Source organism: Pseudonaja textilis, chromosome 17, assembly GCF_049901715.1.
Source record: "Pseudonaja textilis isolate UNSWEBS1 chromosome 17, rPseTex1.2, whole genome shotgun sequence".
Classification (NCBI taxonomy): domain Eukaryota; kingdom Metazoa; phylum Chordata; class Lepidosauria; order Squamata; family Elapidae; genus Pseudonaja; species Pseudonaja textilis.
Window position 1 is genome coordinate 6,721,224 of NC_142006.1, and position 26,168 is coordinate 6,747,391.

Below are 26,168 nucleotides of genomic sequence, written 5' to 3' on the forward strand. Positions count from 1 at the left end.
GGGGGGAGATGAAATGGGGAGGAGGGCAGATTGAGGGAGTGCGAAAGGCGGGGTGGGGGGGGGGAGAAGGGCAGTTGAGGAAGGGGGGGGACTTGTCACGTTTACGGGCTTCAAGAAGGCTCCATCAGTCGGTTTGAGGAGAAAACAGCGGCCGGGGACGGGTCAATTTCAATCTGGATGGAGCGGAAAAACTTTTGACCGAAGGGAAGTTTTCCGGAGCGGCGGCAACTGGGGTGCGCTGGGGAGGATGGGGGGCGGCCCGGTGACGGATAGACCCCAAGTAAAAAGTTTGGAGAAGTTCTTTCTCTCTCGAGTTCACAAGCTACACAGAGAAAAAGAGTGTGTGTGAGAGAGAAATAGAGAGAGAAAGACAAGAGAGAGAGAGGGGGGAAGAGAGCAAGGCAGAAAGAGTGAAAGAGGGAGAGAAGGACACAGGGAGAGAATAAAAAGAAAGAAGAGAGAGAGGGGGGAAAAGAGAGGAAGAGAAGAAGCCGAGAAAGAAAGAGTGAAAGAAGAGAGGAAGAAAGGGAGAGAGAGAGGAAGGAAGGAAGGAAGGAAGAAAAAGAAAGAAAGAAAGAGACCGAGATGCAGTGAATATAATAAAGCCCCACACACACCCTTAGAAACACACACACACACACACACACACACACACACACACACACACCCCACATCAGGAAAACGTAGGTGGAGGAGGAGGGATAGAGAGAGAGAGAGAAAGAGAAAGAGAGAGAGAGAGGAAATCAAAGCAGAAGGAAAAGTTTTGTTGGGGACGTTAAGTCGGTTTGGGGGGAGCCAAGGGAGGCTCGCCAGATCGCAGCTCCTGGCTGGCCGGGGGGTGTCTTTTTTTCTGCTCTCCCCCCCCCCGCCCCCCCAGCTGGATCAGGCCGCGATGGAAGCGGTGTCCGCCTACAGCATGGACAAGCAATTCGCCCCCAACCCGGTCCGGATCTTGGAGCCTGCAGACAACCCTCAGGCGCGCAAGAATTTCAGCGTGAGTCACCTCTTGGATCTGGAGGAAGCGGCCGTCGGCATGAACGGGACGCCCCAGGACGCCGGCTCCGAGGCTCGGGAAGGCGGCAAGGGGGCTTTCGACCCCTCCGGGGGTAGCAGTGGCAGCGAAGGAGGAGGAGGAGGAGGAGGCGCGCTGCGGGAAGGTGAGCGCGTCGGAACGCGCGTCCTGGCGCGTCCCGGGGGGGAAAGGAAAACGGCCCAAGAGACGGGGAGGTCTAGGGGAGGGCTGGGGTCTTGCCTAGGGGCCCTTTGGGGAGCCTGCCCCCTTCCCAGCGGCCTGGGGGAGGAAGGTCCCCTGCCGAAGAGCCAGCTTGGCCTTAAGGGGCTTAGCTCCTTGGGGTTTCCTGACTCGGAGGGCTCCGCTGTCCAGCGCCGGACACACTCTGGGAATCACGGGTTTCGGAGGGGGGGAGGCGGGTTGAGCGGAGAGAAATCTTTGGGAGGAGGAGAGGAGACTCAAAGGTGCTTTTTCAAGAGGCAGCTGGACTTTCTGAAGAAGCTGAAGAAGCTTCTTGGATGAGGAGCGAAAGGTCTTCAAAGAAAAAAACCAGAAAAATCCCAGTTGTCTCTTGAAAAAGAAAGTACCTTTGGGACAACCAGGACTTGATGGATGGTTGAGAATCTCCACAGACTTTGGCCAAAAAAAACTTGGGGGGGGGCAGTGGGATTCAGAGGGTGGGAATCCGGGAGAACAGTCAACAGATCCGAACCGGCCTTTGCAAAGATGCTGTCAATTATCCAGAACAGGCACCGAACAGGCACCCCGGATGAAGTTCAGTGTCTTTAGTATTTCGTATTTAGCTCCGTTTCTTCCTTCGTCTTCTTTGGACGTCTGGCAAGAACGTCGGAACAGGGAAAAAGAAATAGCCTTTTGCAGATTAATCCAGCAAATCCTATTTAGCCAGAATCGAAACAAATGTAAGGAGTTGGTTGAAATGGTGAGCGCCTAATTTGGAGGATAAATCCTGCCTAAGTTGGTCAGACGCATTTCCCCCCCCCCCCCAAAAAAAAGGCGGGAGGTGTGGAAACAGGCAGAGGAATTCTCTTAGTGAGGGGGGGGTCCTTGGTGCTCTCTGAGGTCGGTGGGTTTTTTTGCAGACGTCTCATAACCCAACTAGGTAACATCATCCATGCTCTGATGATGAGCACTGATGATGCTACCTAGTTGGGTCACGAAACATCTGCAAGAAAACCACCAAGCTCAGAGAGCACCAAGGACCTCAAAATTCAACCCTGAGCTACAAATATTCTCCTTTATTGGTAATTTTATTATTAGATTGCAATGTGGATAATTCTACTTTACAGTTAGTTGAAGGCCTTTCAAGACTCTTAACGCAGTTGCCTGTTTACTCTGTCTTTCTGGGTGCAAGGTGTAAAACCAGGTGTAGCTTCGCCTGCTTTTATTTCATTTCATTTTATAATTTATTTTAATTGTGTTATTTCGTTTCATTTTTTTAAAATTTTATTCCTCATCCTTCCACACCTCTCATCTCACTTATGGCATACAACATCCCTTTCATTTTGCCGTATAATTCACGCACAAAACATCCATAGCCGCCAAATAAGAAACTTCTCGGAGAGAACTAACCCCGATTCTCTTTTAGATGCCATGTAGGTTGTGATATTTAAAGATGTGTGATACACAATTCCACTAAATGGAATAAAAACATAAAAAGCAGGCTTCTGTCTTGAAAACAGGTTAGTATCCTGGCCATTTTACACAAAGGTGAAAAATTTTCTGTCAGCTTTTGTAGAGCCCTAATTTGTCCTTCCTGGTCAGATTCTACATTTCTGTTTCTTGATTTAACAGAATTCTTGCACTGGTTTTCAGCAACCCAACCAACCTTAAAAAAGACCTTCTTCCATCCTGCCATTCCAGTGAAAAATAATTTTATTTATTTACTTATAAAATTTATCGGCTGCCCGTCTTACCGTAGGGTAACCCTGGGCGGCCTTGGAGTCATAAAAGTGTGTCTATACATAGAATGAAAATATTAAAATCAATCATCAAAACCTAAGGACATGTGCGGAGGGCAGAAGCACCATTGCCAAAACAGCCAGAGTCCAAATATTTTATTATATTTGTTTCTGACTTGCAATATCAGATTCACCTCTCAGAGAACCAAGCCTCAGTTTCCACCTCTGTGAAATGAGCTTAATAATCACTGAACGCCTTTGTGGTGCCATGGCAAGGGAAATAAAACAGCAATAGGACTAGTTGTTTCCCCTCTTGGTGAAAATCCAATGTATCTGGATGCAAACAGGGCACTCAACTTATGGAGTAGATGTGTTAGTTTCATGGAAATTGAAGTCCCTTTGAAGTTTGATGCACCAAGAGCAGTGTAATTTTCAAGAACAACCTCCCCCTGTGCCTGAACAGACAAGTTTTTGATGAGTGTGTGCTACCTGCTCTAACATATGACGGTGAAATGTGAAGCCTAACCTCACAATCGATTGCAAAAGCTACAAGGGGCACAAAGAGGCACGGAATCCACACTTGGCAACACAAGACGAGATCGAAAGACCTGCCTATGGATTAGAGAGTGAAGGAGAGTATACAATGCCATCAAAAGAATTGAAATGGAACTGGGTCGGCCACACAGCAAGAAGGACGGGTGGCAGGTGGACCAAGGCAGCCGTAGAATGGATCCCACTTGATCGAAAGCATCTATGAAAGAGACCCAAAACACGATGGATCAGCAAATATGGTGGCAGAAACCAACCCACCAACATCAGGACTGTCTAGGTTGGAAACATGCAGAAGACGTACTTCATCCTGCAGTAGATGGACATTGGCTAGAATGATGATGATGAAAAAGAAGAAGAGATCCAGATAAAGGTGAATTTTGTATATGCAATTCTGAGTTCATGATGGCTTCTCAGAAATGGTCCAATGGAGATCAAATAAACTATCCTGTTTTCTCCTTCCTTCTTTCCTTCCCTCTTTCCTTCCTTCCTTCCTTCCTTCCTTCCATTCTTCCTTTCTTTTTCTTCCTTCCTCTTTCTTTCTTTCTTTCTTTCTTTCTTTCTTTCTTTCTTTCTTTCTTTCTTTCTTTCTTTCTTTCTTTCTTCCTTCCTTCCTTCCTTCTTTCTTTCTTTCTTTCTTCTTCCTTCCTTCCTTCCTTCCTTCCTTCCTTTTTCTTTCTTTCTTGCCAAATCAGGCTGTAAACATGCACATGTGAAAACGTGGCATTTCCAAAACCTATTTATTTTACTTCCCTTCATTTCATCGAGTTTCCTGCCTGCCGAGTGAGATTGTGATCGGGATGACTTAGAAGCAACCACTTTATTACTTTCCCCGTGGATACGCAGACTTCTCCCTGTGGTGTTTCCTCCGGAGTAGAAAGGCGGCATTCTTACTTACTCTACATCCTTGTCGGCCTTTAAATCAAGCCTGGTTTCCTTTAGAAGATTACAGCACAGCTTAATAATCTTTTCCTTTCTTTTCCTTTTGGATTCGATTCTTCAAGCTTCGTAGATTTTATTGGCAGCTCCAAAACTCGATGACTAAGTTAGCGTGCAACACTTTGGTATTCAGGAGTCTTTTGGAGTGGAGGTGAAGAAAGAAGAAAGAAGAAGAAGAAGAAGGGAGGAGGAAGAAGAAGAGGAGGAGGAAGAGGAGGAGGAGGAGGAGGAGGAGGAGGAGGAGAAGAAGAAGAAGAAGAAGAAGAAGAAGAAGAAGAAGAAGAAGAAGAAGAAGAAGAAGAAGAAGAAGAAGAAGAAGAAGAAGAAGAAGAAGAAGAAGAAGAAGAAGAAGAAGAAGAAGAAGAAGAAGAAGAAGAAGAAGAAGAAGAAGAAGAAGAAGAAGAAGAAGAAGATGATCATCCTTCAGTAGTTTGACCAAGGGACTGTTGGGAGGGATTTCTTTTCCCATGGCAGCTCTGTAAATATTCTCTCTGCTTTTCTTTAGAGGGGCAATATTTCTTGTTGATGGTTGATTAAAAACTAGATTTTTGGAAATGCAGTAGCATATGAGAGAATGGATGGATGGATGGGGAAAAGGGAAAGCAGAATGGGAAGGAAGGAAGGAAAGAAGGAAGGAAAGGAAGAAGAGGGGAAGGAAAGAAGGAAGGAAAGAAGGAAGGAAAGAGGAAATTCTTGTCTCTTTTCTTGCATTGCCTGGTCAAATATTCCTTCTATGCATTGTTACATCTCAATATTTATCTCTAATATTTGACAAAATAACAGAGTTGGAAGGGACTTTGAAGGTCTTCTAGTCCAACCCCTTGCTCAAGCAGGAAACCCTCTATAATAATAATGTCCTTGCAAAAGATGGAAGAATGGATGCTGGTCAGATTGGCCTGTGTGTGTCATTCATTCGTCAGTGAAGTAGTCATCACACGGATGGGGTGTAACACTGGTGTGTGTTCCTGCTCTAACATTCCGTACAGTTGAGATCAGCCATTTCACAACGGTGGCTGGTCCGTTTGCCTTTTGTCGGATTAAAAAGTGACAGCGTATTTTGAACCTATAGAAATGGACGCTTCATCTCCTGAACCTAATTTAGCTGAAAGGAAAACCCACCTGTTTACATTGGGACTAGATGCAATCTATGTTAGATATTTCCTTCCTTCCTTCCTTTCCTCCTTCCTTTCCTCCCCTTCATTCCCTCTCCCTCCCTTCATCACTCCATTTCTTCTTTTTCTCTTTTAGAACAGAACAGAACAGAACAGAATAGAATAGAATAGAATAGAACAGAATAGAATAGAATTCTTTATTGGCCAAGTGTGGTTGGACATACAAGGAATTTGTCTTGGTGCAAATACTTTCAGTATACGTAAAAGAAAAGATACACGTCTTTTCCTTCCTTCCTTCCTTCTTCCCACCCTCCCTCTCATGACTGTCTACCCAGATAATTTAGTTCCCAAGAAAACTAGATCACCACATTTTTGTAATAGCTACTATAAGATTAATCTCGACATGGAACTTGGCTATTGCTACACATAAAACCGTGTAACATAATAATGATGATCTCTGATGATCTGGATATGGTTATAAAAGAATGACTAAAGAGTCACACATGACAGGAAACCCCTTCATTTATTCATTTTATTAGAAGCCATAATGGAAAACCAGCTGATATGTTCTGCTTCTGAAATGAAGGAATAGAATGTACCACAGGATGCAGGACAAGAAGCAATGGATGGAAAGTTATCTAGGAAAGATCCAACCTTGAATTAAGGATACATTTCCTGACAGTGACCACAATTAATCAATTGTCTCTGGAAGTTGTGGATGCTCCCTCACCGGAGGTTTTCAAAAATAGACTGGACAAGTCATTTGTCTCTTCCAGGTCTATGATTCTATGGCATTGTCTTAGGAATATATTAGGAAGGTCCAACTCATTTTTAAGTCAACTTTTTTTCTGTTTTCTGTCTTGCTAACGCCTCATAAGATGAAGGGCAACAAAGCTCGTTGTCTTCTGAACAGAGCAGAATAACAGAGTTGGAAGGGAGCTTGTAGGTCATCTAGTCCAACCCCCCTTCCCCACCCAAGCAGGAGATCCTACACCATTTCTGACAGATGGCAGTCCAGTCTCTTCTTGAAAGCTTCCAGGGATGAAGCTCCTACAACTTCCAAAGGCAACTTCTGTTCTGTCGGTTGATTGTTCTCACTGTCAGAAAATTTCTCCTTATTTCTAGGTTATTTCGGCCCAGGCAACTTACAGACATTGTTAAATTCTCCAGGATCCAAGTTTTAGTCCACTACCTAGTTTTTAATCTATCATCTTTTTACAATGTAAAGATTGAGAGGGGGGAGGGGGCCATGAAAGTCCTTCTGGAGAAATGATGCTCAGAGAATTCAGATTAACCGAAGAAATTTGAGCAGTTCCTTTCTCGAAAGAATGCCCGGATGAGTTTTGAGGATTTTTTAGCTGTCCAACCACAAAAAAATTCTGGGTTTATTTGTATAAGTTGGAGGCAGGGCCCTTCTGTCTTGAAGAACCGTCCCTTGCCCATGTCAGGTTCCAGAATAAACATAACCTCCATGATCTCTCCAGCTTGAGAAAAACAACATTTGTTCCTTCGAGAAACCAGGATGGTCTTTCACAGGCGAGACCTCAGATTCGGCTCTTCCGATATTTCCTCCCGGCAAACGGAGAGGAGATCCGGTTTGCACCTGGGGACCCAACGCAAACTGGACACGGTGGTCAATCAATGTTGGAAAGCTTCATCGGAGGTGTGGAAGGAGGGAGGTCCTTCTCTTTGAAGCCACGCTCACGATCCTACCGTCTTGGCGCAACTCCAAGAAGTGCCCCCACGCAAGACATTTGGAGGGAATCCTCGACTTACGACTGGAATAAGGGGACTTAAGATATCCAGGTCTGAAATTCCGACGGTGGCCGTCTCCTTCCAATGTTTTGACTACATGCGTCATCTGGTCGTCATATTTTAAGACTGGCTTGGTGGAAAACCGGCATTTGCCTCTGTTTTTCAGCAAAACCGTGCCATCCTTCCGGTGAAGGAAAGCTGTACGGTCTCCATTTTTTTTTTTAAAAAAAGGGCAAAATTAGAACGAAAAAACAAAACAAAACCTGAGAACAATGTGGTGTTTTCACCTCCTTCCACCCACATTAATTAATCTTGATCTTGATCCATCGCTGACATGTGCCATCTGATTGCTACCATTTTAAATTTTCGTCTCAACAATCCCACCCTCCTCTTTTCTTTTTCTCTCTCCCCCTCTTTGGCTTGTTTTCTTTAGTTCTCCTTTTAAAATGTGTCTCTCGCTTCCCTTCCTTTCCAGCCCGGCCTTGCCTTCCTCCTTTGCTGCTAACTGGAACCATGTGTTGGGTTGTAAGAGAAGTTGGTTTAGGCCTTAGGCTCTTAAGTTCCACCCTGAACGTTGGGAGGTGTAGTGATGCTAACTCCCGGGGAGAGAAAAGGAGATGTTTTTGCCATTTTTTTTTTTAAACAAGGGGAGCCCTTGTAAATCCAAACCGTGTTTCTGTCAACTAGTCTGGGGGCTTTAAACACAGGAAGTTAACTAAGCCCAGTTTGGCTTTGAAATTTCTCTGACGTTGCTTCCATCGGATTCAGCTGATGCTACCGAGCAAAGAGCATTAAGGTCAACAAGGATCTGTATTGTTTTTTTAACCAGACAAAACATTCCCTTGAATGTAATGAGGAATTGGTTACAGAAACTGGGCTTGGCTAGTCGAGGGAAGAGGAAGACCAGGGGAGACACGATAGCAGCCTTCCAATATTTCAAGGGTTGCCCAAGAGAGGAAGAAGGGGCCAAGCTGTTCTCCAAAGCACCTGAAGGTCAGACAAGGAATAGTGGATGGAAACTGAACAAGGAGAGATTCAACCTGGAAATAAGGAGAAACTTTCGGACAGTGAGAACAGTCAACTCGTGGAATAACTTGTCCTCGGAAGTTGTGGGAGCGCCATCACTTGAGACTTTCAAGAAGAGACTGGACTGCCATTTGTCTGATTATCTGTTATTTAATCAGAATTCTTGTGACAGAATAAGGAAGTTGGGCAAGGGAACTTAGAGGTCTTCCAGTCCAACCCCCCCTGATCGAAGCAAATGGCTGGCTTCTTGGAGCCCTCCAGTGATGGGGGCATCCACAACATCTGGAGACACGATTTTTTCCACCCATTACTTCTTGTCCTGCCTTCAGTTGCTTTGTGGGGTCAATCCTCTCTTCTCTGATAGCCCCTCAAAGATGCTATCATGCCACCCCTAGTTCTTCTCTTCATTCAACTAGACACACCCAGTTCCCTTCATGGTTTATCATATGGTTTAGCCTCCAGACTGTCCTCAATTTATAATAGTTAGTTCAAAGTCACAACAGCATTGAAAAATGTGACATTTGTCCGTTTTTCACGCCACCGCTGCAGCTTTCCCAGGGTCACATGATCAAAATTCAGAGGCTTGGCAACTGACACGTACTTGTGACAGTTGCAGTGTTTCCCGGGGTCACCTGATCCCCTTTCGCAATCTTCTGACAAGCAAAGGCAATAGGGAAGCCAGATTCACTTAACAACTGTGGCACGAAAGGTCATAAAAAGAGGGCAAAGCTCACTTAACAGCTGTCTCGCTTAGCAACAGAAATTTGGGGCTCAATTATAGTCATAAGTCAAGGACTACCTGAAGCATCTTTGTTGCTGTTCTCTGCACTCTTTCAAGAATCTCAACACCTTTTTGATATAGTGGTGACCAAAACGGGTATAAAATCACGAATGATTCATATAACAATTGCCTTCCTTAATGGTGTAAATTCTGGCCCCAGTTGCAGTCGTAAAGTGAGGACTACCTGTGAAGATGCTCATTTTTGCCCCTGGTAGGGCAGGAGGCAAGCCCAGTTTTGAGGAATATTTGGAGATTTTCTCTTCCCCTGGAAAATTTGGAGGAGTTCCACAGTTCCACCGTGCCCAGTTCTGTAACAATAAGCTATTTTGTCCTCAGCTTATGGCAGAGCAGTGAGAAACGGTTCAGATATCAAAGGAGGAGCCAAAAAAAAAAGCCAATGCAATCTTAGGCTGCATTAACAGAAGGTGCCAGACAGGCAGTGAGGTGGCAGTTCTGACTCACAGATGGAATTGAGGTCACCTGAATTGTTAGTACCACTTTATAAAGCTTCAGTAAGGCCACACCTGGAATTCTGCATCCAGTTTAGGTCGCCACATTATAAAAATGATGTTGAGATTCCAGAAAGAGTGCAGAGAAGAACAACTAAGATGATTGGGGGAGGATAAAAAATAGGAAGAGCTTTTGCAGGAATTGGGCATGTCTAGTTTAATAAAAAGAAGGACTAGGAGAGACAGCCTTCCAATATTTAAGGGGCTGCCATAAAGAAGACAAGGACGGTGGGGGCGGTCAATCTATTTTCCAAAGCACCAGAAGGCAAAACAAGAAACAATGAATGGAAACTAACGAAAGAGACAAGCAACGTAGAACTAAGGAGAAATTTTCTGAAAGAACAATCGGTCAGCGGAACAGCTCCCCTCTAGAAGTTATAGGTGCTCCAACCCTGGAGGCTTTCAAGAAGAGACTGGACAATCCTTGGATCAGGGTGGTGTACGGTCTCCTGCTTGAGCTGGGGGTTGGTCTAGAAGACCTCCAAGGTCCCTTTCCATTCTGAAATTCTGCTTCAAAGTCCGTCGGAACTGGCCAAGGTGAAACCTTGTGATTTTGAATCTCTTGTAGGACCATGTTTCTGTTTTGAACAGACTTCATTCCTTTGCTTTTAAGTTTTTTTGTTTTTTGTTTTTAAAGGCAGGTTTTGTGTGATGAGAAGCCAGGAGCAATTTGAAAGCTTAAAAGCAATGGAAGGGGAGAGGAAAAATGGATTGATTGTGTTTGCAGCAAATTACAGCTAAGGCAAAGGACAAGGGCGTGTGGGTGTGGGTGGAAATTCTGAAATTTTCCAAAATTGTTTGGTTCCACCCCAGCCTGGAAAGACCCACCAGCAAGGCAAAAATAGGCAAAGAAAGAAATATACAGGTTGAGATGTGTAATTCCTTTGTGTAAACATCTGTTTACATTTATAGTGATGATATTACTGGCAGGAGAACCTCAAAGGCAAAATAATAATAATAATGATAAGAGAGAGAAAGAGGGAGGGAGGGAGAGAGGGGGGGAGGGGGGGAGAGAGAGAAAGAGAGAGAGAGAGAGAGAGAGAGAGAGAGAGAGAGAGAGAAGAAATTGGGGGAGGCAGCTAAAACTATGAAACCCAGGTTGTCCAAAGATTGTCAAGTAAGTTTATCAACGTGTTTACAGAGGAGACAATGCAAGGGTTACCATCACAAAGCAGGGATAAGAACAGAATTTTGGAACATTGGTGAGTTTAAGATGTGTGGACTTTAATTCCCAGAATTCCCCAGCCAGGAAGGTCCTACCCATCTAAAACTTGCCAAGGTAGAGAAACACTGAGTTAGAATCTTTCTGCACCTGTGATCTAAAATGTTTCCAATTTTACACCCAACGCTGCACGGATGCATCAGTTGCAGCTCATTTGAAGCAAGCCGTGGTTTAGTGTATGAAATATTGCAGTAGCTAGGATCCATAATTGCAATCCCGCCAACTGTCTTTAGAACATGGAATCAAATGGTTTAGAAGGGACCTTGGAGGTTATCTACTCCAGGAGACTAGAAAGGCAGGAGACCTTATGCCATCCTGGTCAAAAGGTTGTCTAATCACTTCTTGAAAACCGCCCGTGACGGAGCACCAACAGCTGCTCCACGGATTAATTGTGGAATTAATAGAATTCTCCGTAATTCCAGTCTTGAAATTTTTCCATCCGTTGCTTCTTGTCTTGCCCTGGGGTGGCTTTGGAAAATAGGTTGACCCATGAGATTCCATGACCTAAACCTGCCCGCCCCCCCCCAAAAAAAGGCTTTTAGTGGATTATGTGGGATTCTCCTTTGATGGCTCCCTTCATGTATCAAAGAAGTTTAGATGCCGATTCATGTTATGGAAGGCGGATCCTCGCATTCAGCTGTATGACTGCAATCTTAAGGGGCAACCTGACTTGTGTCAACTTTTAATTAAACAATGCCATCATGCAAATTGGCTAGTGGTTTTCCCCCATGAAACATCTGGAGAACTTGGGTTCTTCTAAACAGTGCAAAAGTCAACCGAGGCCAAGGTTAGCAAACCTTCCCCGACAGCCTTCAACCTTCTTGGGCAACGACCAATCCCCTCCTCTCGCCCATTTACATCACTTGAGTCTGATCAAACTTTTCCCAATTTGGCGCCCTCGGATATATTTTGGGTGTTCTCACCCAACCCTACCACAATATTTCGATGCGATGCTGTGGAAACCCACAAAGATGCCAAACATTTGTAAGACGTTAAACACTTGGATGGTTTTGAGCCAGTTTTGGTTAAAGGAACAATGGAGATTGTCTGGGAAGGCGGGTCGTAGAAGGTGGGATGTCTGACGGATATCCCAACTATCTCAGGCTGGAATCCAGCTCACCTCTCCTTCTCAGATACCGTTGGTGGACCCAAGCTAGGGTTGGGGCTGTGGCATGATAGCAGTCTTCCAGGACTTGAGGGGCTGTCCCAGAGAAGACCCCCAAAGCAGCTGAGAAATAAGAGATGGAAACTTATCAGAGAGTCCTAGAACTAAGGAGAAATTTCCCATCAGGGAAAACAATTAACCAGTGGAACAACTTTCCTTCTGAAGTTATGGGTGCCCCATCACTGGAGGTTTTGAAGAAGAGATTGGACAGCTGTTTGTCTGAAAGGTTACAGGGTTCCTGCTTGAGCAGGGGGTTAGATTAGATGACCTCCAAGGTCCTTTCTCTAAGGTCCTTTCCAACCTCATGGTGCTCTGTTCTAAGCAGTGTTTCTCCTCTCCTGGTTGCTCCATCCCTGCAGATTTCCAAGTAGAGATTAGACCACCATTTGTCTGGATTGGTGGAGGATCTTCTGCTTGACAGGGGGCTGGACTAGAAGGCCTCAAAGGTCCCTTCCAACTGTGTTATTCTTTAGGGTCTGCTGTTCTCCACACCTCTGGGCTCGAGAGCTTTTGCTCTCCAAAAGCCCAGGGGTGGCAGGCTGTGAACTCACTCCTGTCTTGCAGACAGCATCTTCCCACAGCTCCTTGCCTCTTCCTTGTTCTGCACCCCTTTTTCGCCTCTGTTTCTTTCTTTCTTTCTTTCTTTTTTTAAAAGGAGAGTGCGGAGCTGCCATCTCCCTTAAAAAAACCCACCCTTTTCCTTCGCAGCCGTAGCCCTGGCTCGGCAAACTGTACGAGTCTATTAAAGTCTGCGCGCCTCTCTCGACTGAAGTCTGTGGCTTTAGGCCGGCGCCAGGGTTCCACTTCGAACCAGATGTGGAGAGGCGCCATGGTTCCCAGCCAACAAGGCTGGCCTTTTGCAGGGCCTCACACGCGAGGAGACCTGGAAGGCACATGGAATAAGCGTGAACCAGTGTCGGGAACCTGGGGGTGGGGGGTGGGGGGGGGAGAGTAGAGAGGCAGGGGTACAAACGTCCTTCCCCCAAAGTACTGCATGGAAACAAATCTGGGTGGGGTTGGGTGGGAAGAACCAGCCAAGTTGGTAGAGGAGGAGAAAAGAGGAAAAATAGCTGTAGATTCAAATTGGAAGGAGAAGATGACGAACAAGAGAACATTGGTTGCGTATAAATCTGATTATCTATCAATCTTTTATCATCTATCATCTATCTATCTATATCTAGCATCTATCTATTTATCTCTATCATCTATCAATCAATCATCTACCTACATCATCTATCTATCTCTATCATCTATTTCTATCTATTTATCTCTATCTATCTATGTATCTCTAACTATATCTATCTACCAGTATCTCTTATCTATCTCTATCTATCTAATAACTATATTTCATCTATCTGTCTGTCTATCTATCTATCTATCTATCTATCTATCTATCTATCTATCTATCAATCTATCTCTATTTATTTATCTCTATTTATATCTATCTATCTATCTATCTATCTATCTATCTATCTATCTATCATCTATCTATCTATCTATCTATCTATCTATCTATCTATCTATCTATCTATCTATCTCTATCATCTATCTATCTATGTGTCTATAATGTATCTACTGTATTTATCATCTCTTTATCTATATGCTTTAAACTATAATCTATTTATCTATCTATCTATCAAATTTTGATTGGCTTCTCCTGCCCAGAGCCAAAGCTGTCCATGAAGGCTAAGGTGGGTCCCCCTTCTGACCATCCCTCCGTTTTCCAACCCTGCCGTCAGTTTCCTGCCAGGAGTGAAGGCAGAAGGACCTGCTCTCTCTCTCTCTCTCTCTCTCTCTCTCTTTCTCTCTCTCCCCCGCCCTGTGGCTTTCTGACAGTCTGGATGAATCAGAAGGAAAACTGAGATGCCCTTAAACGTTTTCAGATGGAGGACTTCAGAGGCAGCAGGGTCACCTGCCTTCAGCCCTCCTCCTCCTCCTCCTCCTCGATTGCCCTGGTGGGGTTTAAAACTTTGCCCTTTTGCATTTTTCTAACCCCCTTAGAGGAAAAAGTCAATGCTGCTTTTCAAAGGCTGGGTAGGAAGGAGGCCGGGAAGGGTAGGTGGGGTGCGGGGAATGGAGAGGTTTTCATTCCCCAAAGAGCTCTGAGAGGCATAATAAATGAAAGAAGCCGTCAATCAGGACTGATCCAGCAGCCTCGGAAAACCATTCCTGGCCTCTCTCTCTTTCTCCCTTGCTTTCATTCTTCCTCTTTCTCTCTCTTTCTCTCTTCCTCTTTCTCTCTTTTCTGTCCTTCTCCTTTCTCTCTGTCTCTTTTCTCTCTTTCTCTATCACTCTTATTCATTCTTTCTCTCTTTCCCTCTTCCACTCTCGTTTCTTTCGCTTTTCTGTCTCTTTGTCTTCCTCTTTCTTTCTTTCCCTCTCTTGAGGAAGGGGTTGGACTAGAAGATCTCCAAAGTCCCTTCCAGCCATAGGATTCTTCGAACTCCTTTTGAAAGATGTTCAAGATTCCATAACTATTCAGAAATGTAGCCCAGGTTGAGCTGTCTGGCCCCGTCAAACATCAGGAGCTGACCACATGAAATATTTTCGTATAACGTCATCAGATGCTTTATGATAATGTCGGGGTTCTAAAACAGTTTATAAAATTTGCTGAATTTGAATTCCACGGGAGATGTATGGGTCCTGGAATTGGGATGGATTGGATAGCCATCTGTCCGGAATGATACTGGGTCTCTCCTGCCTTTTTTGTTTTGTTTTTAAATATACTTTTAATTTTATTGAACAAACAGAAACAAAAACCAAAAAAATGCATTAAAAAATTGAACATGGTACAATCTTCCTAACCCACATATTTGTCTTACATTGCTAAATCACATATAAAGATAAAACAAATTTACTTTCAATATAATATTATAATATAATATAATATAATAATGTAATAATAATGTAATGTAATGTAATGTAATGTAATGTAATATAATATAAATACAATACAATATATATGTATACACACACACACACACACACACACACACATTTAATCCTTTCTTATTGTCTTGATCCTTCCTCTTTTCTAACCAACCATAAAACTTGTCCCATATTTTGCAGGAATCTGATTCGTCCTTATTTTTTAATTCCTTTGTCAATTTGTCCATTTCTGCGCACATCCAAATTTTCCTAATTATTTCTGATTCATTTGGGAGTTTCTTTACCTTTTACATCGTTGTGCATAAGCCAATCTCGCAGCGGTCTCAGGTGCTTGATTAGGGGGTCAGACTAGAATACCTCTAAGGCCCCTTCCAATGCTGTCATTCTGCTATTCTGTTATTCCCTTAGTTGGTCCCTTCTTCACAAAATTGTTGCCCTACAAGGCACTGTTTCACCCAGTTAAAGGTTACACACAAACAGGAAAGTTGTAATAGCACATAGAAAGCAAAACTGTGTGTGTATTTTCCCCTCACTCAAATCACCCCTGATGCGTCCCTCTGACCAAGGCTGCGAGCATGTTAAATCCACATTAAGAACCCGACCTCTGCCTTGTTTGTTTTTCTAAATTCCGAGACCGGAGAACAAATGGGTACCCAGGAATGACCTGTGTTAATTAATAAAATCTATTTATTTGATTTAGGAGTCGCTGCATCGCCCCAGGCTGTCTTGGCTATAATTATTATTTCAATAGAAAAGTAGTATCCGTCTTGGACTTGTTGAAAGAAGAAGGAAAGTTAGAAAGAAGACAGGATATATTTTTCTTCGGAAGAATTTATGACTAATAGCCTTCAGGCTATTTCAGCCCACTCAATTAAACTGCATATTTAAAAACAGGGGGGTGGGGAGGGAAAAGGGGAAAAAGGAGGGGAGAATAGAAAGATGAGACAAAAGGAGGGGGAAATGGAAAGGAGAGAAAATTAACTTTGAATCAGGGATACTGCCGAAATTCAAAATTACTTCCTTGGTAAATTGAATTTGACATCCTTATAATTCACAAGCCTGGGCTTAAGTCCAATTAATTTTTAGAATTATGAAATTTGAATATGTACATCTGTGTTTTCAATGGCAATCGTGCTGTTTAAGAGTGCAGAAGTTCTTTTTCCATAAACTTTTAGGAATTCAAAGTGGCTTCTGGAAGTTTCAAAATTATTTCTCTCTTTTATTGTTTTGTAACTCTAAAAAGATCTGAAGTTTTGAATCGTAGGGCTTTGATATTTTTTAGTTTTTGCAAAAGACTTTTATTTTTTTTGAAAAGGTCCCTTCCAATAACATAACATAAATAAATAACGGAGGTTATTCCTCCCTCCCTTCCTTCCTTTCCTTCCATCTGAATAGGCTCAAACCTGAATTGAGTGGTTGAAAGTACAGTTAGTCCTTGACTTACAGCCATTGAGCCCAAATGTTCTGCTGCTAAGCAAGACAGTTATTAAGTGAGTTTTGCCCCACCTTACAAACTCTCTTGCCCAAGTTGTTAAGCAAATCATTGCGATTGTCCAGTTAGTCACAGAATAGTTAAGATAGTTCGAAACAAATTTCTCTGTGAAGACCCAGGATAGGATATAAAACAAACACAGTCACAGAAAACAGGTGAAGCCTGTTTTATTTCTTCACTTTGCTTCCAAGCTCCGAATATCTTTGATGGAAGACAAAAAAAAACTTCTACACAGTTACACGAAGAAAAACAACAACAACACAAACCAGGCAAGAAAAGGGCTGGAGGATGTCCATAAATAACACACGCTGGGAAGGACGCCAAACTCAAAGAGGAACTATAAACTAGAGATATTTACACGCTTTGTTTCCAACGTTTGCCAGTACGCAGGTCCAAACTCTTATCCAGTTGTTACAGCTGCAGCCCATGAAGAAGATCAAGGCCCTCTCTTCCCGAGGAGACCACGTCTCTCTCTTATCCTCCCCTCCCTGCGTGCCCTAGGATGGAGAGGGGATGAGCCTGGCTCTGACTGCCCAGCCAGCCTCTCCACAACCTCTGGAGCCACACTTCCACTCCCTGTCGGCTGTTCCTCCTCTCCCTCAGAGTCAGTCTCCACCAGGGGCATGACATTCTCACTTGGCAACATAAATTTTGGGTTCCATTATGGCCGTACGGTGAGGACTGCCTGATGGTCAAAACACCTGAATTTGGGACTTCCGGTTTGAAGGACTTCGGCGACAGACAGAAATCCGCGATTGTGCACGGTTTCTGTCTGGGCTCGCCACTGGAGCACCCTGAGCCGGCTGGTTTCGGGGCTAAGCCACCCTGTAGAAGTGGTGAAGAGTGGGGAGACCACCAGCAAGGTCGAGGAGAGCCGCATCTCTCCTCAGCTGGCCATTACTCCCTTTCCCGAAGGCGGTTGCAGCGGTGGTCAGAAATGGCCACCACAAAGAAGAACTCGACCGGAAAAGAATGTGCAGGGGGAAGATAAGAAGTGAAAGTTTTAGCTGACCAGGTTAAATTGTAAAAGCAACAACCAAGGTACCCTGGAATTTAAACTTACAAAAAATAACATTGCTCCCAAAGAAGAGTCGGAAGCAGTGAAGGAAAGGGAAAAGGGAAAGATTTGCCTTTTTTTCCCCTTCTCTCTCCTTCCCTATACTGACAACTAAGAGACTATCAGAAATGGTGTAGGGCCGACTTCCGGTTTGAAGGGCTTCGGCGACAGACAGAAATCCGCGATCGTGTATTGTTATATTAGTAATAGAAATAACTTTAGAAAATTGTAAACAACGTATGATTAAAATGAGAATAAAATAGTTAGTGTAATTTAGTGGAATGTTTGTGAATAAAATAAGTGAAATAAAATAAATGAGAAAATTGAATTAGGAAGGAACGGGAACATTTTAATTAGTTAATGTTTTATAAAATATAAGTGAAGGGGGGGAATTAACTATGGAAAGCTTATAATTGTTCCCCTAGAAGTATGATATTTAATTGAAAAGTAATGTTAAAGATGTTAAGACTTTAATGAATATTAATATTAATGATAGAATTGACTTGGAATGGAATGTTGTTTTAATTATATACATTTATAATTTTTTCTTTTTTTAAGAATACACTGTGTATTTTAAGAATGTACCAAGCAGAATCCGAATGGAAGTTATGTATTATATTGAATGTTACAACTTTAGGGAAAAGGTATAAAGGCGTCATACTCCAATCAGTAACTACAGGAGAAATTTTGTTTAATGAGAAAAGATAACAGATAATTGAAACAGGACAGACAAAAAATATAAATACAATGATTTGGATTGAGATGAGATAATTAAAATAAAATTGAGAAAATTAAAAGAGGGGAGAAGCTATGCAGAAAATGTAAAATAGTAATAAGATATGGAATAGAATATAAAAATGAGCATGAACCTGAATTTGTGTCTGTACGAAGAAATGTAACCCGGGATTATGCTGCTTTCAGAAAATATGTTTTATTTGTATTTTTTTTTCTCTTTGTGAAAACTCAAATAAAATTTACAAAAAAAACCCCCAAACACCTGAATTTGGATCAGGTGGCCCTGGGAATATTGCGCCAGTCATTAAGAGCCAGTATCATTACGACAACCGATCGTAAATCCCATTTTTCAGTGATGTCATAACTTCAAGCAGTCACTAAATGGTTGTAAGTTGAGGACCACCTATAAACACTTCCAAATGTTGGCAGGAGGGAAACATATTTTCATATCCATCTGCAAGAAAGAAAACAACTGAAAGCAAAGATTATTTTAAAGTGAGATTTTTTTTTGAGCGGTATCCTTTTCCATCGCTCCGGTGCCGTTTCCGGACAAAATTCTCAAAGGTCCTTTTATGAAGGAATTCTTCAAAGCGGGCGAGATTTTTCTTTTCTTTCTTCTTTTTCCCATCTTCTTCTTTTTTTCTTCTTTTGCCACATCATAACTGTTCAAGCTTGATATATAGCAGAGGAATTCAGGGTAACTGGTACAAATCAGACAGCTGTCATAAAAGTATTCCAAATTTTAAAACCATCCCAAAATAAAGGGGTTTTTTTTTTCCTCCCACCCTCCGTTAGAGACCAAATGGGAACCAGATGTTGGGGCAAAGTGGCCAGCTCGTGTTTCAGAGGAGAATTTAAATGAAGGCGCAGCGGGATGGCCTTCTCTGGTGCGGAGTGTCCCCCCCCCCCCAAAAAAATCTAAATTTCGTGGGATTTGCTGGGATCCTAGAATGGGGTGTTGTCAGGAGACATTTAAAAATATACGAAGCAAAGAAAGGAGGCCCAGAAGGGATTTGAAATAAGATGGAAATGAGTCTGAATATTGAGATCTGTTTTGGCAGGATTGTGGGATGCTTTGCTGGTTAGAACATAGAAAAATAGACTTCAGAGATCATCTAGTTGAACCCCCTGCTTATGCAGGAGACCCTATGCTATTTCGGACAAATGGCTGTCCGGTCTCTTCTTGAAAGCCTCCAGTGATGGAGCAGCCACAAGTTCTGGAGAAAAAGTTGTTCTACTGATTAATTGACTTCACTGTCAGGAAATTCCTCCTTAGTTCTTGGTTGTTCCTCTCCTTGATTAGTTTCCATCCATTTCTTTTTGTCTTGCCTTCTGGTGCTTTGGAAAATAAGTTGACCTCCTCTTCTTTGTGGCAGCCCTTCCAATATTAGAACACTGCTAAACCTTTGTCCTTACTAGACAGACCTACCTTTCTGCATTTTTCAAGGACAAACCATCTCGGTTAAAATTAAAAAATCTTCATGAGATAAACCAATTCTTCTAAAATCACCGTTCATGCACAAAATGAAGAAAAGTAAAATAATTGCTTGCTTTCTCGCTTTTTCTGCATGATGGGGAGAAAGGTGGTGCTTCTTCTTTTATTTATTTGTTGTTGTTTTTATGCTGTCCATCTCTCCTACAAGGTGACTCCAGGTAGTTTACAAGTTATACAGCAAGTAGAAAAATAATTAAAACTCAGGTAAGTCCTTGACTTACGGCCACAAACAAGCTCCAAAGATCCACTGCTAAGCAAGACAGTTGTTAAGAGTTGGTCCACATTTTACAACCTTTCTTAACCACAGTTGTTTTAGTCACACAGTTGTGAAGTAAATCTGGCTTTTCTATGGCCTTTGTTCATCAAGTGACACTCCAACTGTCATAAATATGAACCTAATTTTGATCACGTGACCATAAGGATGCCGTGGTAACTTCATATGGTCATATGTTTGTAAGTTAAAGACTGCTTGTAGTCAATGAAACTAAATTGAGGCTAGAGAAAAGGTTCAGTGGAATTCATGGAGGGAAAGGCTGGACTTGATGTCTCTTTGCATCTATGTAACGATTCCGGTCTCATGACCCGTTTAATTCCCCCTTCCAGCTCTGCTACATAACCTCTCTGGCCCCTCTCTCTCTTCTGATCACAGGGCAGAGCTTGAGTCCGACCCACTCCTCCTCTAAACGGAAGAAGAAACAACGGAGGAACCGAACCACATTCAACAGCAGCCAACTTCAAGCTCTGGAGCGAGTCTTCGAAAGGACGCACTATCCAGATGCTTTCGTCCGAGAGGAGCTGGCCCGAAGGGTGAGCCTTAGTGAAGCCAGAGTCCAGGTGAGAGCGATTGGATTCATCTACAGGTAGCCCTCATGACCACAACTGGGACCAGTTGTTAAGTGAGTCACATCTGATTTTTATCGTCCTCCTCCCCCTCTCCACAAACCCTACTTCCTTCTAGCACTGGTGATGTTACCTAGTTGGGTCATGAAACATCTGCAAGAAAACAATCCAGCTCAGACCTACTGTATATAAATAGGGAGAAACCCCACACTCCCCTCTAGAATTGATGACGTTCCCTAGTTGGGTCATGAGACGTCTGCAGGAAAAACACCAGGCTCAGAGAGTACCCAGGACCCCACAGTTCAACCCTGAGCTACAAATATTCTCCTTTATTGCTTACCTGCGTCTTTCTTCCCTTCCAGGTCTGGTTTCAGAACCGAAGAGCAAAATTTCGCCGGAACGAGAGAGCAATGTTGGCCAACCGGTCAGTATCGCTCCTCAAATCCTACACTCAAGACACAGCCATCGAACAGCCCGTCGCTCCCCGGCCCACCACGCTCAGCACCGACTATCTATCGTGGTCAAGCACCTCCCCCTACAGGTTGGTTCAAGTTCCTTTCCTTCCTCCCTCTCTCCCTCTCCCCATCCCTACTTCTGAGGTTCCCCCCTGAGGCGATTCCTGCTCCAGGTTAGCTCTAATCGCAATGTTATGTTACCTTTCAACTCGAAGTGCTAACCAAACCGAGGAAGGGAAGGGAAATAGAGGCTGTATTGCTCTGCGGGCCAAGGAACACATTTCTTCTGGGGCAGAGGAGGAGAAGGGGGTGGAAAACCTCTGAGCTAAAATTAGACTGGACTTCTCGGCTGTAAAAGAAAAGCAATGCCTTCTCTGCCTCCAGAGAGCGCAATCTGTTGCACGCCACCAGAATGCAAGGGCTAGAAATCTGTGCTTTTTATGCCTTTGTTAACAATCCTATTGTTTAGGGCAGCCTCACCCTGGGTTGTTTTTTTTTTCTAGAGCCCTTTGAAGGGATCCCTGGCCCCGATGGTCATCCTTTGAAAGGTTAATTTGCTCCACGCAAAAGTTTTCAGTGTACATTTTTGCAATGCAAGCTCTCTTTTTTTTATTTTGTTCATTTTTATTTTATTTTATTTGGTTTGTCAATTGCTTACAGGGTAATAGGCATAAGTAAAAACATAGTTATGAATACATGGATAGATATAAGAAAAATAAAAAAGAAACGATAGGAGAGGGACGGTAGGCACGTTGGTGCGCTTATGCACGCCCCCTGACAGACCTCTTAGGAAAGGGGTGAGGTCAATAGTAGACAGTCTAAGGTTAAAGTTTTTGGGGTTTGGGGAAGAAACCACAGAGTCAGGTAGAGTATTCCAGACATTGACCGCTTTGTTGCTGAAGTTGTATTTCCTGCAATCAAGTTTGGTGCGGTTAACCTTGAGTTTGTATCTATTCTGTGCTTTTGTGTTGTTATGGTTGAAGCTGAAGTATTCATTGACAGGTAGGACATTGCAATGTATGGTTTTATATACTATACTTAGATCGGACCAAAGACGGCGAAGTTCTAGGTTTTCTAGGTCTAGAATTTCAATTTTTAACATAGTGGCCACTGCTCGTACATAACTTTTAGGTATATATTTTTTAATCTGCATTTTTTAAATGTCTCTGTTCATAACACCCTTAGGGACTGGAGGGTAAAACATGCAAAGAACGGTTGCAGGAACTGGGCATGTCTAACCTAATGAAGAGAAGGACTAGGGGAGACATAATACTGATAGTACCTTCCAATATTTGAGGGGCTGCCCCAAAGAAGAGGGAGTCAAGCTATTCTCCAAAGCACCTTCAGAAGGCAGGACAAGAAGCAATGGGTGGAAACTCATCAAGGAGAAAAGCAACCTAGAACTAAGGAGGAATTTCCTGAGTGTGAGAACAAATAACCAGTGGAACAACTGGCCTCTAGAAGTTGTGAATGCACCAACACCGGAGGCTTTTAAGAAGAGATTGGGTAAACCATTTGTCTGAAGTGGTGTAGGGCTTCCTGCCTAAGCAGGGGGTTGGACTAGAAGACCTCCAATGTCCCCTTCCAACACTGTTATTCTGTTGTTTAACAAAATAACAGAGTTGGAAAGGATCTTGAAGGTCTTTGCTTGTCAGACAACCTCAAAATGGGATCAAAATGACCCCAGGACACTGTAACTGTCATAAATCCATGCCAAGCGTCTGGATTTTGATCACGTGACCTTGGGGGATGCAGCAATGGTCATTAGTGTGAAAATGCCACTTTTTTTCAGTGCCATTGTAACTTTGAACAGTCGCTAACCAAAGGCTTTTAGGCTGAGGGCTAACTATATATCCTATCCTAACATTAGTAGAGTCGATTCTTCTCCAATGTTTAATGCTTCTTTTCTGTTGCTTCTCCTTTGTTCCTGTCTCCTTCTTCCCATCTCCTCTGCCTCTTCCAGCAACACGATGCCTTCATACGGTTCCAGTGCCCCCAACACCCCCACGCCGGGGGTCAACATGGCCAACAGTATTGCCAGCTTGCGCCTTAAAGCCAAAGAGTTCAGCCTCCACCAGAACCAGGTACCTACCGTGAACTGACGTGACCGTCCTTCCTTGGTTGTCCACAGCATCCCTGGCGATCTCCACCAATCAAGACATTGGAGATATTCATGGTCCATCAGGGCTCAAAACTCTTCCTCTGCCCCCTAATGTCTCCTTCTCTTGAAGACCAAAGGAGAGAGCTTCCACCAACTTGAGAAACTTCTTGAAGCTCCCTTGGGGAGGAGGCAGCCTCTTCAGGATCTTGCTGGTGGACCATGCTGGTGGACCATGACTTCTTCAAGGAAGAGCAAATGATCCAGAAGATGCGGCCATCCAGAAATGAAGACATGGACCTCAGAGAGCTTTCAGGTTGAGTTGAAAGCCTAAAGATCTAACTCTTCAAGAACACAGGCTTCAAGAACCCAAATATAATCTGGTCACTGCATGGTCTTTTCAACCCCGATGATCTCCTTGCCCTTCCTTGCCTGGATATGGTGACTTTGGGGCCACTTGGATTTGGCATGGAGCAGTTTTTATTCCAAATTGGCATCTCTCCTGTACATGTTAGTTTGTGCATCTCTGCAGAATGCACGCGTGTCTAGGAAATTCGTGGCCCTGCTTGGCTTTCAAACGATAACGGTGCTTGTTCTGATTCACCGTGTTCCCCGAATGAATTCAGGGACTGGTTTGAAAGTGGGACAGCTGCTGATCGCCCGCAGTCCTTGGACAAAACCAGCAAAGAGTTTGATTGCACGGCTGTGAGTCCTTTAGAACGGCCGTTTTTGCAACTTAAGCCAGGTTGCAAAACAAACATTTGTGGACGCTGCTTAAATCAGAGGGTGGATTTGCAACAGAGGTTGAAAAAAAGAGGGAAAAAAAAGACACTGAATTTTAGTGGTGAAAGGTGGGCCGCTGAGGAGGGGTGGGGGGGGCGATGTAGAAAAAAATGGGGCTGGGGGCTGCAATTAAATCATTCCCTTGCAATATCAGCTTTGCCTTCCCATAACCCTTGCTCTGTTTTACTTCTCTCCGGCTTGGCTCAGCTGGGAGGGGGTGGGTGGAAGTTACATATGAAGGAGGATTTTGCTGGGATTACATGTTGCCCCAAATTTGGGGTGGTTGTCATTCCGTTTTTGTCTTTGTGAGAAACACGTCGCATTCCAGTAGGCTGGTTCATCCGTTTCCATTCCCTGGAATTCCCATAAGATAGTCCTCAATGTATGGCCACCCGTTTGATGACGGGGCTGAAAAAAAGGTGACTTGTGACTTTTCACACAGTTGTGGTGTCCGCATGATCATGGGATCAAAATTCGGACACTTGGCGTGTGGTTTTTGACCGTCTCAGCATCCCAGGAACAGGCGGTCTCCATGTATGACCTTTCCAGACAGATTCAGACAAGCAACGGGGAAGGCAGATTGATTTAACAACTGCATGATTCACTTAACAACCATGGCGAGGTAGGTCATAAGATTGGGAATGACTCATTGAACGGGCCCGTCACTTGAGGGCTTGAAGCTCCAGTCCCAATTTTGGCCATAGGTTATTTCGATCTCCCAGAATCTCCCGATGAAAGGAATAGAGTCCAATTTCCCTCAATACCGCCCACCCCAATCAAAGGAGTATATGGCCCCTGATGACCCTGTTTCAAACAGGATCTCAAGTTTTGCTCTGGAAATTCCTTTCGGAATGGAACTTGTAGTGGAGAACTCAACCCTTGGAACAAATTGAGCAATTGTTTCTTTTGCCCACCCAGTCCCTACAAAAATAAAAATCTGAAAACCCAGTCTTATATAGTGCATTGGGGTGTTTTTATTTTTAATTTATTTGCATCTGCCTTTTTTATTATTTTTACAAATAACTCACGGCAGTGAACATATCCAACATGCCTTCTCCTCCTATTTTTCCACCCAACAACAACAACCCTGTGAGGTGGGCTGGATTGAGAGGGAGGAAGAGAGAGAGAAAGGGACTGGTTCAAAATCACCGAGCTGGCTTTCATGGCTAAGGCAGGACTAGAACTCACCATCTCCTGGTTTTCTAGCCAGGCTCTTCTTGTGATCGTATAGGATAATTTCTACCAGTCCATTTCTAGAATCCAAGACCGGTTTCTGGGAATGATCTAAAACTAAAATGTGACTTGGCATTGCCAGTAAAAATAAAATAAAATTAACTCTACCATAGTCAGCTATAGATAGAAAGAGACGCTAGAGGGCAGTGCTGTAGCATCACATGCATAAAATGAACATTTCAGAATCATTTTTGCAGCCAGCAAAAATGGTACTGAATCCTTTCCAAGTGTGCGTTTATTTTAGGGATTTTCCTCTCGTGAAGATCCTTCCACATTAACCAGTGGGAAGACTTGCCTCCAGAAACCGTGGGTGCTCCGTCACTGGATGTTTTTAAGAAGAGTCTAGACAGCCACTTATCTGAAATACTATAGGCTGTCCTGCTGGACTAGAAGATCTCCAAGGTCCCTTCCAGCTCATTCACTTTATTCAGGGAGGGGCAATTAAAGGTGAGAAATCTGGAAGTTGTGTCATGGCAAGTGGACTTTTATTTTTATTTTTTTAAAGAAGGCTCAAAGTTCTCGGGAACTTTACCTGGATGACTCAGAATCTTCATTGACATACAGGTAAGAAACTTTACTCAAAAAAATAAATTAGAAGCATGGTTAATTTGGTTTCTGGGACTTTCACTTCCTGCTCTCTTTCACTTTAGATTTGCTTTGAACTCTGCACATTCTCTTGGGAAATCCACAACCCCGTTTTTCCCATGAAGTGCTTGGCGCAGATGGATGAGCAGCCAGGAGGCTGATGAATCAACGAAAGATTCCATCGCTGAGTGGCAATAGCTAGAGATCTCTGAGTGGTCTCCCATTCAACTTCTAACTGTGCTTAGGTTTTTTTTAGATGTTTTGGCAGGGTGACGATGCCACTTGTGACCTTGGTGAGGTACAGAAGCGTGGTAAAACAGCTACAACAAGTAGCAGTACCTACACACATTGTAAACACTTGTTCACGGAGTTGGAAGAGGATTTTCACCACGACCTGCAACTCAGGGAAAGAATTCAAGACTTTCTGAGAAATAGCTGTCCTGCCCCAGCCTGAATTCACCCAACCTTGAAGTTACCCTTGTGGGCCGTTGGTTCCACCATCTAACTGTTTTTCCAC

The 26,168-nt window shown here is 43.5% G+C and overlaps 1 protein-coding gene across 2 annotated transcripts; it reads left to right on the top strand.

The window, feature by feature from the left end:
• Positions 1–24,787, top strand: PRRX2 (paired related homeobox 2). Of its 2 annotated transcripts, XM_087914719.1 has the most exons (5): positions 1–1,157; positions 20,307–20,491; positions 20,860–21,038; positions 21,456–21,500; positions 22,916–24,787. In XM_087914719.1, the coding sequence occupies exons 1-4, from the start codon at positions 893–895 to the stop codon at positions 21,463–21,465; spliced, it is 639 nt and encodes a 212-aa protein (XP_087770845.1). In that variant the 5' UTR covers positions 1–892; the 3' UTR covers positions 21,466–21,500; positions 22,916–24,787. The 2 variants fall into 2 exon arrangements, with proteins under 2 accessions (XP_087770845.1, XP_026568020.1); XM_026712235.2 differs by lacking the exon at positions 21,456–21,500 and having other exon boundaries at positions 106–1,157.
• Positions 24,788–26,168: the final 1,381 nt, after the last annotated feature.

Excerpts from the sequence above, each read along its gene's own strand:
- PRRX2 (XM_026712235.2), top strand. The coding sequence starts at position 893 with ATGGAAGCGGTGTCCGCCTACAGCATGGACAAGCAATTCGCCCCCAAC. Across the intron at positions 1,158-20,306 it reads AGGAGGCGCGCTGCGGGAAG|GGCAGAGCTTGAGTCCGACC; the intron begins GTGAGCGCGTCG and ends TTCTGATCACAG. Across the intron at positions 20,492-20,859 it reads TTAGTGAAGCCAGAGTCCAG|GTCTGGTTTCAGAACCGAAG; the intron begins GTGAGAGCGATT and ends CTTCCCTTCCAG.